Source organism: Perissodus microlepis, chromosome 15 (genome assembly GCF_051167445.1).
Source record: "Perissodus microlepis isolate ML-2025 ecotype Zambia chromosome 15, ASM5116744v1, whole genome shotgun sequence".
NCBI lineage: Eukaryota > Metazoa > Chordata > Actinopteri > Cichliformes > Cichlidae > Perissodus > Perissodus microlepis.
This window is the reverse complement of record NC_140475.1, coordinates 39436182-39449024: the sequence shown is the minus strand read 5'-3', so window position 1 is coordinate 39449024 and position 12843 is coordinate 39436182. Positions and strand designations below refer to the sequence as shown.

At 41.6% G+C, this 12843-nt stretch overlaps 1 protein-coding gene across 1 annotated transcript in view; it reads right to left on the bottom strand.

Moving 5' to 3' along the window:
* Positions 1–442: 442 nt before the first annotated feature.
* LOC146372704 (NLR family CARD domain-containing protein 3-like) overlaps positions 443–12843 on the bottom strand; it is a 33884-nt gene continuing 21483 nt past the window's right edge. Inside the window, exons 6-8 of the mRNA XM_084953389.1 lie at positions 10400–10573; positions 7874–7920; positions 443–7698 (exon numbers count right to left, since the gene is read on the bottom strand). Of these exons, the coding sequence (XP_084809515.1) occupies positions 7169–7698; positions 7874–7920; positions 10400–10573 (751 nt within the window). The 3' untranslated portion in view covers positions 443–7168. The remainder of the gene's footprint in view (positions 7699–7873; positions 7921–10399; positions 10574–12843) is intronic.

Sequence of the window (12843 nt, the reverse complement as noted above, 5' to 3'; positions counted from 1 at the left end):
AATATTGGCCATATTATATTTACATTACCAAAGTGAGATGACTTAAGTCTCATGAACAACATTAGCTAATTGTTATTTACTAACTAATCTTAAATGAGTGTTCAGCACAGAAATGAAGCCCAACTATCATGTTTTACAGTCCCGTGGGCTCAGCCTCAGATACTCAATTAATTAATTAAGTGATGTCATAAAAAAAAATAATGAATGAACAACAAAACATTTTTCTCCTTCATTTCTGTCAAACAAAGCTGTATGAAACGTTTCTCGCGGTTAGTATCATGGTTGCTAGGCAACCTGAACAGCGCAACAACAGCCAGACCGTCCCATTTCACAAGCCTCTCACTTCCGCACTTCTCGTACTTCCTAGTACGCACCGTACGTAGTACGCGAACTGCGCGTACTCCGAAGCGTGCGGTCGCTGGATTGGGACACAGCCCCTGTCTCAGGTGGGTGTGAGGGAGCTCTGCCGTCCTCTAGTGGCTGTTCACAGGTAACACACAGGCTGTGATCGATTTAAACAAACCAATTTAAACAGTGAGCGACAGGAGAAGTAAAGACACTGATAACCATCGTTGTAAACATGATGAACCTGCTTAAGTTTTATTCAAAGCAGACAAAGAGCTCAAATGTAGGGTGAAGAGCAGAACTAATGAGAAACCAAACAATAACTTAATAACGAGCTCTATCTCGAACATTGCTTTCTGTGTGTTATGCACCATACTGTACATAGAGTAATATAATACAGTAAATACACATCTAAACACCATGATAGTAAAAGAAGTGTAGGTATCTTACATAGACCTGTTTTTTTAAATTAAGTTTCACCACAAAAATCAAGTCAGCAAACCTCTGAAATATTGATCTGGTCAGTTTAGTAACAGAGGAGGTTGTTAATGAGTTTTCATTAAGGTAACAGCAGGTGCACTAGAGGGGCAAGAATGAAACAAGATCAGATAAGGAATGGTGTTAGGGTGGAGAACACTGGTATTTTTTGCCTCTTGATCTTTGACCCTTTTTTTCACAAGCTTTTAATTTGGCTAAGGTCAGTGTCACTGCTGGTAGCATAATGCGATACTTGGACCCTACAGATGCTGCACAGGTAGTCCAACTCCTCCAGTACGTACCAGAAGGTTTGTTGTATGTCTCAGAGATGGCTTGGAGGAGATTCCATGAGACATCAGTTACTCTTGAAGAGCTGGACAGGAGTGGATGAAAAGGCCAACACTGCTTGTATTATTTGGAGCAATTTACAAAAGGACAGCCGAGAGAGCTAGTATGCAGGACAAGGCTATATACGAGCAAAGCAACTGCTCAAAGAACACTTTGGAGATGCATATAAAGTCACAACTGCTCACCTTGAAAAGTCATTAGCCTGGCCTGCCATTAAAATGAAGATGTGAAAGTGTTTCAAGCATATTCTCTTTTCTTACGTGATAGTTGTAATGTCATTAAACGGAGGAATATATTCAAGAACTGGACATGCCAATGAACATGAAAATCATTTTGTGCAAATTGCCATACAAAATGAGAGAGAAATGGAGAGTCTTTGCATATGATATATAGGAAACTTCTAAAAGTAGGGCTTGGTTTCAAAATGTGGTTGTATTTATTGAAAAACAAGTAAAAATTCTTTCACAACATTCAGAATGTAACATCATCCCTGTCTCAAAGGTCGACAACAGACTGAAGTCACAGCCAACCAAACGAGTTAAAGGGAACAGCTTTGCTGCTACAGTCACACCCACGAACATGGATAAAACCTGTTGCTGATTACCACAACAAACCATGACTCTACAGTAAAGCCACCACGTGTCTGCTGTACTCAACGACACACACTGGACTAGTGTCAACAGTTTCAGCGGAAGAAGCACAGAGACAAAATGCTTCTTCTAAAGGACAAAGGGCTGTTTTGGCTGCTTATGTGTTGGGCACATAAGTAAAGACTGTGCTAAGCGTTTGACATGTAGGAGATGTGGTAAAGGTCATCCCACTGTCCTCCATATTGAGAGCAGAGACACAGATGGTTTATGTCCAGAATCCTCTAGAGAGCCTTCACTCTGTAAAACATAATTCCTATAAAGACTTGTGGTCATACAGGGGCCAGGAAGAGACAGTGGCCTACTTTCCATTCTGCCAGTTCAAATATAGTCCATTAAAGGTAGTTAATGACATATGGACATATGCACTTTTAGATCCTTGCAGTTCAGCCAGCTTCTGTTAGGGGAACCTCATGCAAAGGCTCAATCTTGTTGGCAAAAGAACTCGCTTTCTCTTGCAAACTGAAGTTCACATCGTGTGGCTCCTGTTCTCTAAAGAAGTTTTTGCTGTTTATTTTTCACTCTGAGGACATGCATCCTAATTAAAGGTTAGTTTTCAGTTTAACCTGCAGGTTTCTCAGTAGTCCATTTGTATTCCTTCCTTCCAACACTGAGCGTAGCCGTAGCTCAGGAGGTAGAACACATCATCTACTAATTGGAAAGCTGGATACTCTAGTCTGCATGTCAAAGTATCTTTTGGTGCGATACTGAACCCCATTCTGCTCTCCAGTGCATTTATCGGCATGTTACTGTTATTTAGAAAGCACAGAGGTGTAGAAAAAAGTGCCTGTGTGAATGAGGCATGTTATATAAAGCACTCTAAGTGCTCAGTAGAAAAGTGCCGTATAAGAACCTGTCCATTCACCACACTCGGCAGACTGCAAATACAGTTTTTTCTTTGGAGTTTAACTGAACAGATGGCTCTTTAAGATAAATGCAAAGATGAAAAACAAAAATAACACTTGCAGCACGTGGCTGTCTGTCCCTGATAACAGGAGCTGTTAGAAACTGCTTTCAGCTGTAAAGAGAATGGACGCCAGTGACAGACGAGCCTGTCCTGGTAATCTCTGGGCAATGCCAATCAATTTGAATGGTGCTGGACTCTTAGCTCAAGCCCCACAAAGGTCTTGTCGCTGTTTCTTCTGTACTTTCTTGCACAAAGAAGTAACTGAGCCACTGGTCTTGAGGCTCAGTGATGCTCTTCTACAATCCTATCCTGCTCTCCTCCTGGTGTTTCTAACACTCTGTACTGTGCCGAGTATTCTCACGCACAGCAAAGACACAGCAACCCTTCTTACAACTGCACCCAGACTCACCATCCTGGTTGAGGTGGACTACCAGTGCAACATGAATGGACTGCTTGTACCTTCTCATGCTACCAGTGGTGACAAGTAAAGTAGCAGAAAACAAAACCAGAGACAGTCAGCCAGGATGAATTAGGAGAGAGCAACGGTCTTTGGCCACCTTTCCTCGGAGGTGGGCAGTTGTTCCATTGTGTTTCATGGTCAACCAGAACTGTACCTGTTATCACCTGTGTCTGGGTTGGAACTGATGTTTAAAGTGTCCAAACATCCTCAGGTGTCTGCAGCAGGGGAAACTTGACATATTCAGTGTGCGTCTAGATTTATTTTACCACTGGTTTAATTGTTAGATTTTATTAATTTTTGTTTTTTTTGTTTTTACCATCCATCAAAGGCCATTTGGATCGGAACAACAGACCAAAAACAAAAAACTATTAGAAGCTTTCTCTAATGGTCTTCTTAAGAATTAAATGTTGAGACACAAGAAATACGTGTCCTAATTGTTTAAAAGTTGACATTGTTAAATTAAATCATTATATAAGTCAAATGTAGTAATGCAGTATTCCAGCAGTATTATGACATTAAGTAAGCAGTATGTATATGATAAGATCTGTAGTTCAGAGTATATTGTGAATAAAATATCATTTTCTGGATATTTTAACCCTCTGGGGTCCAGGGTATAATTGGCCGTTTTTGACTACTTTTGATTTTACCTCTATATTTCACCTTTAAAATATGTTTTTCTTGCCTTGTTTGGTATTTTCAGCACAACCTCAAATATCTGAAATTTGAGTTATTTTTTCATTTTAGTATACTATATTAGCACAGTTGATCTAAATTCAGACAAAAAATTCAAAATGCGAGTAGAAAAAAGTAATATTTTTTACTGTAAAACCCACAAACATGTTTAACGAGTCATTGTCATAACTTGAAATGCAAATAGAAATTGTACATTTCTAAAAATTATGCACAAGTTTTGCAAACAACAAAGTTATATGGTACTATTTACCTAAAAATGCAGCCAAGGCCTCAGGCGTGTTTTATATAACCATTTAAATCTATTTACAGAACAATCAGGTGTGCTGCATCAAATAAGAAGGCACACAAATTATTTGTGCCAGTCCAAAAAATGTAGTTTGTGTTCAGTATAAGACAGAGGGGAACAACACAGGCCTAAACCCTGCAGGTCTGACAGCAGGAGGCGCATCAGTCCAGTTTTCCATGTGGGAACAGCGTTTACACGGGAATCTGCCTTTGACGGCTTTTTTAGAGCAAATATGAAATTCAGCAGTCTAACTGACACACAATACAAAACAATAACTACACAACACACTAACTACAGCCTCCAAACACGCTAAACGTCACTAATGTCTCACATATGAAAACTCGCTCTCTCTCTGTCTTTCGCTCGCCCGCTTTCCGCCGCGGGTGTCACTCCTAAAAACTTCCCCTTCTCCCTAAACAACCAAATGTCACATGCTGCCTTATTATTTTTTTGATTGGCTGACATGGTAAACTCTAACACCAATAGGGAAGGGGTGTTTTTTCTTTTTCTTTTTTCACTCGCAAGCGGAGAGTGTTTGCTAGCGCTGTCTGTAGAAAACGCCGTTCTTCCCGCTGTAAACGCCGCTGTTTTGTTCAGAAAAAAACATCATGTGTATTTTTTATCATAACTCTGGTTTTACGTGGCCCATCGACACAATTCAAATACTGGTATATAGTTTGAAGTCCGCACTTTCGACCCAAGTTGAAATGGAGACTCTGACGTGCTGCATCTTGTAGCTGTGTCGTCTTAAATTGGTCATATGATTTTGACGCACCGGCACGTCCGGCGACCCCAGAGGGTTAAACAAAGTACATTCATTAACTTTATTTCAAAAAGGTTTTATTGCTAAGAAGATTTGTACCTGGATCATGGACTTTCTGACCAACAGACCCCAGTATGTTAGGTAACTGCTCTACCACCATCACACTCAACACTGGCACTTCAAAGGGCTGTGTGCTGAGCCCATTTCTCTATGACTGCAGACCTAGGTATGGATACAACTCCATCACCATAAAAACCAAACAGCAAAACCAAAGAGCTCATTGTGGACTTCACGAGGGAGAAGACAGACACCCATGTCAACTAACACCTCCAGCCTGGTCAAGAAGGCCCATCAGCACCTCTTCTTCTTGAGGACGCTGAAGAAGAACCACCTGTCTACTGACCAGTGTTGGTCAAGTTACTTGAAAAAAGTAATCAGTAACTAATTACTGATTACTTCCCCAAAAAAGTAATCCCGTTACTTTACTGATTACTTATTTTCAAAAGTAATTAATTACTTAGTTACTTAGTTACTTTTTAAAAACACGATTTACAACCTGAATAAGTGATAAAGCGATAGATCTTTCAGCCCAATTCTACTTTTTCTACATAATCCATCATACAAAATGTAATCAAATGGAAAAGTCTCTTTTTAAAACTTGTTTTATTAGTTTTAATCTTTTAACTTTATGCATCAAGCAAAAATGTAATTATCTGCAACATTCTCTGACTGGAAGAAATTAGTTTAACATTTAAACCTATTTTCTGCACATTCCAGCACATAATTATTATTTTTTTTGTGTGTTTACACTCACTCTTTCAAATAGATGCAAGTAAAACACAGCAGAAAATAAATAAAGTCAAAGACTCAGCGGTCCTGTTGCTCTATTTTCACCTGTAAAGCAGGAGTGGGTAGGCTGAGGTTTACCCTGGTGCAGGTGTGCCGCAGCGGTCAGTGGAAGAATCCGCGAGTTTCTCTGTGAGTTTCCCATTACATCGTAGCTACTCGGTGCTTGCTTGGAAGTTTAGGGCTTTTTTCGCTGTAAAAAGAAGTCTTCTTCCCACGCACAACGGACACTAATGTTTTTGTCACTTTTTATGGAATCAAACTCAAAGTAAGGTCAGTACTTCCACGCTTTAAATGCTGCACGCTCATACTCTCTCCCGCACTCGATATATGATCCATTGTTGATCTGCACACAGCTATTGTCACGAACGTCGCACTCGCTTACGTCACTGTCATGAGACATTCTCGCAAAAAAAATCACGGTTTTAGTAACGCAGTAACGCAGCGTTCCTACGGGAAAGTAACGGTAATCTAATTACCGTTTTTGCAATAGTAATCCCTTACTTTACTCGTTACTTGAAAAAAGTAATCGGATTACAGTGACGCGTTACAAGTAACGTGTTACTGCCCATCCCTGCTACTGACATACTCTGTAACTTCTACCGCTATGGGATAGACAGCATCCTGACCAACTGTGTCACAGTCTGGTATGAGAACTGTTCTGTTGCTGACCGCAAGGCACTGCAGCGGGTGGTGAAAACTGCCCAACGCATCACAGGGACTCCACTTCCTGCAATTGAGGATGTCCACAAGAAGAGATGTCTACGCCGAGCACGCATCATTCTCAGAGACTCCTCTCATCCTGCCAATAAACTCTTCCAGCTCGTCCCTTCCAAAAGGTGCTACAGGACCTTTCAGGCTAAAACCAGCAGGTTTAGGAGGAGCTTCTTCCCCACAGCTGTCACCCTACTGAAGTCAGTCCCCCGCCGAACCTTTCCACCCACACCCCCCTATCCCTCCCAATGACCATGATCATGATAGTGTAGTCTCTGTTACAGTGCATACATGGTTCACTGTTATAGTCTGTTCAGAGTACTATATTCATAGCACTCTGTAGATCTGTTTACCACACACCAGTACAGCTGTATATATGTAGCACATATGTATACTTGCTCTCTGTATAGCAATATAAACATCTGTAGACTTGACTTATTTGTAAATAATCTGTTCAGGACTATTCCGACCTTTTCTACACTTACCTGTATATAATCTACTCTTATTGCACTTCTAATCAGTGCAAGAGCACTTACTGCTCTTGCACTTCTGATTAGATGCAAACTTTATTTCGTTACCCTGTATTTATACATGTGTAATGACAATAAAGTTGACTCTGAATCCTAATCTGTTCAACCTGTTTCTCTAACAGGAGGACACTCTTTAGACTAAATGATTAAACTCAGCACAGACTCACGGTGGAACCAGAATAAACTCTGAATCCAGGATAAAGAGGTTCAGTGAATGTGGTGTTGAAGGTGTGGAGGTGGATCAGAGTGTCAGAGGAGACTCTGTAGAAGGACAGAGTGCCTGCAGGACAGTCCACATACACTGCTGCTCTGTTAGAGACGGAGGAGGAGGAGGAGGAGATGGATGTTTTTATGTTATTGTGACAGACACAATAAGGACCATCATCAGAGCAGAATAAACTCCAGGAGTGGTCATTCTTTCCAAACACACAGTTATTATTGACTCCTTTCCTTCTGATTCTTCTGTAACTCACTGTTATACGAACCTCTCCTCTCCACTCGACCTCCCAGTAACAGCGACCAGTCAGACCATCACTACACAGCAGCTGTAGACGATAACCAAATCTGTCTGGATGATCAGGATATGACTGAACCTCCTTCACACGTGTCACCTTCCTGTTGTTGTCAGACAGTTGGAGGTTTTTGTGTACTGTGTTTGTGTCGATTGTGAGTTGACAGGAATCTGATGGAGAGAACAAACATAATCCAGCTGCAGTTATTGATCCATCATCTGTTCATTGATTGACACTTTGATGATGACTCCTGACATCAGAGATGAGAATGAGTGAATTGACAGTTTGAAGATGGTTGAATGTGTGTTGCTTTGTTTTCATGAATCCCATTAAAAACACACTTACACTTCCTCAGACCTGGTCTCAACCATCGGACTCCAGCAGGCTCCACCCTGAAAGGAGGAGGGGGGTCAGAGCAGCACAGTCAGCATGCACACATGGGCATTACAGAGTGGCTCCACCATTCTGTAAGTATGTAAGTTGATCTTAAGAAGAACATTTCAAGTGGAGAGAATATTTTATGATCACCAGGATCCTTCCATCTGAGTCATTACTTTTAAAGAGGTGCTGCTATACGAGGGAATATTCCATAGATTATTTATTAGAAACATGTATTAGAAAAGAAATGTGTGATTTCCTTGCACAGCTTTGCCGTTCACCTGGGCCTTAGACAGAGTTTCTGTCTGATTTCTCAGACTTTTTATCTCATTTAGTGCTCAGCTCAGCTCACATTCATGTAGATGCTAAAAATTACAGCCTCTACATGGCATTTAATCTCTTATTAGACTTAATTGGCTTCTCTCAAAAGAACCCACCCACCACTTTAATCACACTCTAGATCTTGTTTTAACATATGGCATAGAAACTGAACCTTTAACAGTGTTTCCTGAAAACCCTCTCCTGTCTGATCATTTCCTGATAACATTTACATTTACAATAACTGATTACACAGCAGTGGAGAGTAGACTTCATCACAGTAGATGTCTTTCTGAAAGTGCTGTAATTAAGAATATAATCCACCCACTGTTATCATCTTCAATGGCCTGTACCAACATAAAGCAGAGCAGCTAACGAAATGCTACTCCAACAGAGGTCGATCATCTTGTTAATAATTTTAACTCCTCACTACGTACGACTCTGGATACTGTAGCTCCAGAGTGCCATTAGTGTGGTTTTCAGCTAGTGAGCTGCACTCTTTTTGACTTACTTTGTACTTTATTGACTAACGCTTGAGTTTTGTTTGTTTCTTTAAACGGTAATAGTGGCTTGTCCGTCTCTTTTAGTTAGTATTAATAGAAACTTTAATAAAACTCTTTAATTTAACCCTTTTGCCTTCTTGACTCCTTTTTCTGACTCGGACACTTTTTGTTACTTCCCCCTCACCGCCTAGACCCCTCAGGGGAACGTAACAAGTGGGGCACTCTGGAAAACTAAGGCCTCTAATCAAAAGTACCTGACTCCGTGGTATAATTCTCAAACACGTAGCCTAAAGCAGATGACTCGTAAGCTGGAGAGGAAATGGCGTGTCACAAATTTAGGAGATCATCATCTAACCAAATCACAGATGTAACATTATCTACAGCTACTTTTAGTACCATTGATATTGATTTAGACTCTTTTTCTCCAATTGATCTTTCTGAGTTACCTTCAATAATTACTTCCTCCAAACCATCAACGTGTCTTTTAGACCCCATTCCCACAAAACTGCTCAAAGAAGTCCTGCCATTAATTAATGCTTCGATCTTAAATATGATCAACCTATCTCTAATAATCAGCTATGTACCACAGGCCTTCAAGCTGGCTGTAGTTAAACCTTTCTTGACCCAGCAGTCTTAGCTAATTATAGGCCAATCTCCAACCTTCCTTTCATATCAAACATCCTTGAAAGAGTAGTTGTCAAACAGCTAACAGATCATCTGCAGAGGAATGGCTTATTTGAAGTTTCAGTCAGGTTTCAGAGCTCATCACAGCACAGAAACAGCTTTAGTGAAGGTTACAAATGATCTTCTTATGGCCTCTGACAGTGGACTCATCTCTGTGCTTGTCCTGCTAGACCTCAGTGCAGCGTTCGATACTGTCGACCATAATATCCTATTAGAGCGATTAGAACATGCTGTAGGTATTACAGGTACTGCACTGCAGTGGTTTGTATCATATCTATCTAATAGACTCCAGTTTGTGCATGTAAATGGAGAGTCCTCTTCACACACTGAGGTTAATTATGGAGTTCCACAGGGTTCAGTGCTAGGACCAATTCTGTTTACATTATACATGCTTCCCTTAGGCAGCATCATTAGAAGACATAGCATACATTTACACTGCTATGCAGATGACACCCAGCTCTATCTGTCCATGAAGCCAGATAACACACACCAATGAGTTAAACTGCAGGAATGTCTTAAAGACATAAAGACCTGGATGGCCGCTAACTTTCTGCTTCTTAATTCAGATCAAACTGAGGTTATTGTACTCGGCCCTGAAAATCTTAGAAATATGGTATCTAACCAGATTCATACTCTGGATGGCATTACCTTGGCCTCCAGTAACACTGTGAGGAACCTTGGAGTCATTTTTGACCAGGACATGTCCTTCAACGCACATATTAAACAAATATGTAAGACTGCTTTCTTCCATTTGTGCAACATCTCTAAAATTACACTGCACTAGACCCTTATGCATTTTACCCTTTGTCACACTTTCTTGTGATTATTTAAGACTACCCATTCATGTTAACTGCTTTTTATAAAAGACATTTGGCTCCACTGATCCCTCCCCTTCAACTGGTTGTCCTTCCTGAACCTGGTTCTGCCAAAGGTTTCATCCTGTCTGTATCATTGTATGGTCTGTACCTCACAATACAAATATCCATACCTGAGAGTGTCCAGTCTCCATTGTGAATCCTTCAGACCAGCCGACAGCAGCTGTGTTCCAGAATTGCCTGGATGATTGTAGCTCAGGTCTAACACTCTCAAATGGGAGGGGTTGGAGTTGAGAGCTGAGACCAGAGAGGTACAGCCTTCTTCTGTTATCATACAACCAGGGACACTGCAGGAAGTAAATAAATAAATACATTCTAATGTATTTTATTTTATTTTACATTAGAGTTTTCCAGGTACTCCAGGTTATACTCCAGGTATAAAATATATGCATATGGAAGTAAATAAAGAATGGGTCCTAAGAACTCATTCTTTTTAGGGAAACATTAAATTTGATTTCATTTCACTTATTTGTTTATAAAGCACATTTAATAACAACAGGTAGTTGACCAAAGTGCTGTACAACGTAATAATTAAACAATAACATTAACTCTTTTTTTTTTTTTTTAAAGGTAACTCTCATGCAGTATAAAAAGCCAAAGAGAAGAAATATGTTTTAAGATTGGATTTAAAAAGAGTGACAGTTGGGCCTTTCTAATGTGGAGAGGCAAGCACCAGGGTAATATTTCTGTGTCTCTTCACCCGGGTCAGCGTTTTGTACGAGTTGGAGCCGTGCCAGGCTGGACTGACTGACACCAACGTATAGCGAATTACAGTAGTCCAGTTAAGAAAGGACGAACGCATGGATTGCTCATTCCAGGTTTGTAAAGGATAAAAATGATCTCACTTTGGATAGGCTGAACAACTGAATTAATTTGTTTCTCAAATGGAAGTTTGTTATTCAAGAAAACCCCCAGATATATATATATACACACGCACACACGCACACACACATATATATATAAATCTCTATATGTATGTATCACCTGGATCACCTGTTGAGAAACAAAAATAGAAAACAAACAAAGACAAAAGAGACCAATATAATAAACAACATCATCGCAATAATCTATGTGTATATAACAGTAAATACTAAATTTTGAATATTATTGTGCAGCATGAGCGGGCTTGTATTCAAAAGGTTCCTTCATGTAACCATCTGCTAGAGGGTGTGGGGAGCTATAGCTCCGTCCCCCAGGGCATGAAGCAGGTGTGGATGAGATCCAGGCTCCAGACATCCAAAGATCCCAGAGCGCAAGAGTCCAAGGAAGACTAACAGATGGGCAACCGTGCCACCCTCCCGGAAAAAGCTGAGAAGAGCCCCAAACGAGGAGTCACTCAGCAGCCACGGAGCAGAAGCCAGAGGGGGTTGCAGTGACGTGCCCTTGAGCTCCACTGGCAGCCAGCTGTGCCAGAGTGGACGCCACCCCCTGAAGGGGCCCGACCGAGCCACAGGTGCCAGGCCCCGACAAGCAGCCACTGTGAGTGAGCCGGTACTGCCTCAGACACCAAGAACCACCAATTCACCGATGTCGGAGGGCACCAGCCACCGGCAGGGAGAGTGGTGAGGGGAGATAGGCCTCCATACCTTGGAGGGCCTGAGATGTCCCTAGAGAGATGGCGTCTAATACCCAACCTGAAATATAGACACAGACAAACAGGCACACACAGATACGAACATCCATTCCCACCCCCATGCACACATATGCAAATACTCAGCACTCACCCAATGTGGAGACAGACATAAGTAGACACTGTACACACAATCACATTCCCCAAACGTACTCTATACTCCCGGTCTAGGTACCCTTGCCCCCAGAGGGGGAAACTGCACCCAGACCCAGGAGGTGTTACCCTTTTTCCCTGGGGTGGAGACAAGCACACCGCCCCTGACCCCGCAGTAGCAGGAAGGCCCCACATCCCAGACCCCAATCGGATGGCCAACTCCTCCTCCCAGCCCCCCGCTCCGACGGGCAACCTCCGCCCGCTCATATGTAGTGTTGATGCATGTGTGTTCTAAGGTAGCCCCGTCCCCCAGGGCATGAATGGCTCCCCTGCACCCTGGTGACACACCTGCACCCCAAGGCCCTGCATGTATGGGTGATTGTGGTGGAGCGGGAATAGGGAGGCAGCTGGGGATGGGGAGGGAAGGAAGGGAGGGGCAAGTGGCCCCTCCCTGGGGCATTCATGTCGTTTGATGTTTGAGCTGATAAATAGTAGATCTGAAATTTCTAGATTATTGCAAAGTGCTTGTTCTACATCTAGCCAAGAGTCATCTAAGAATGTATGTTTTAGCCATCCTGAGATAAATTGAAGTGTTGTGTAAGTAGTGATGTGTAACTAGTGTTGAAAGTTAGGTAGATCTAATCCTTTTATCCTTGGTCTTTTGTAGTGTTTTTAAGCTGCATTCCCCCCCCCCCTCCTTTTTTTGTGCCCTTTATCACCGTTCCTCTTCCCCGCTGTTTTTCTTTCCCTCCCACTCTTTTTTCTCCATTTCCTTTCCAACAGTCATGTCTGTTCCATATGTAACAACTGAAAATAAAATTAAATACATAAACA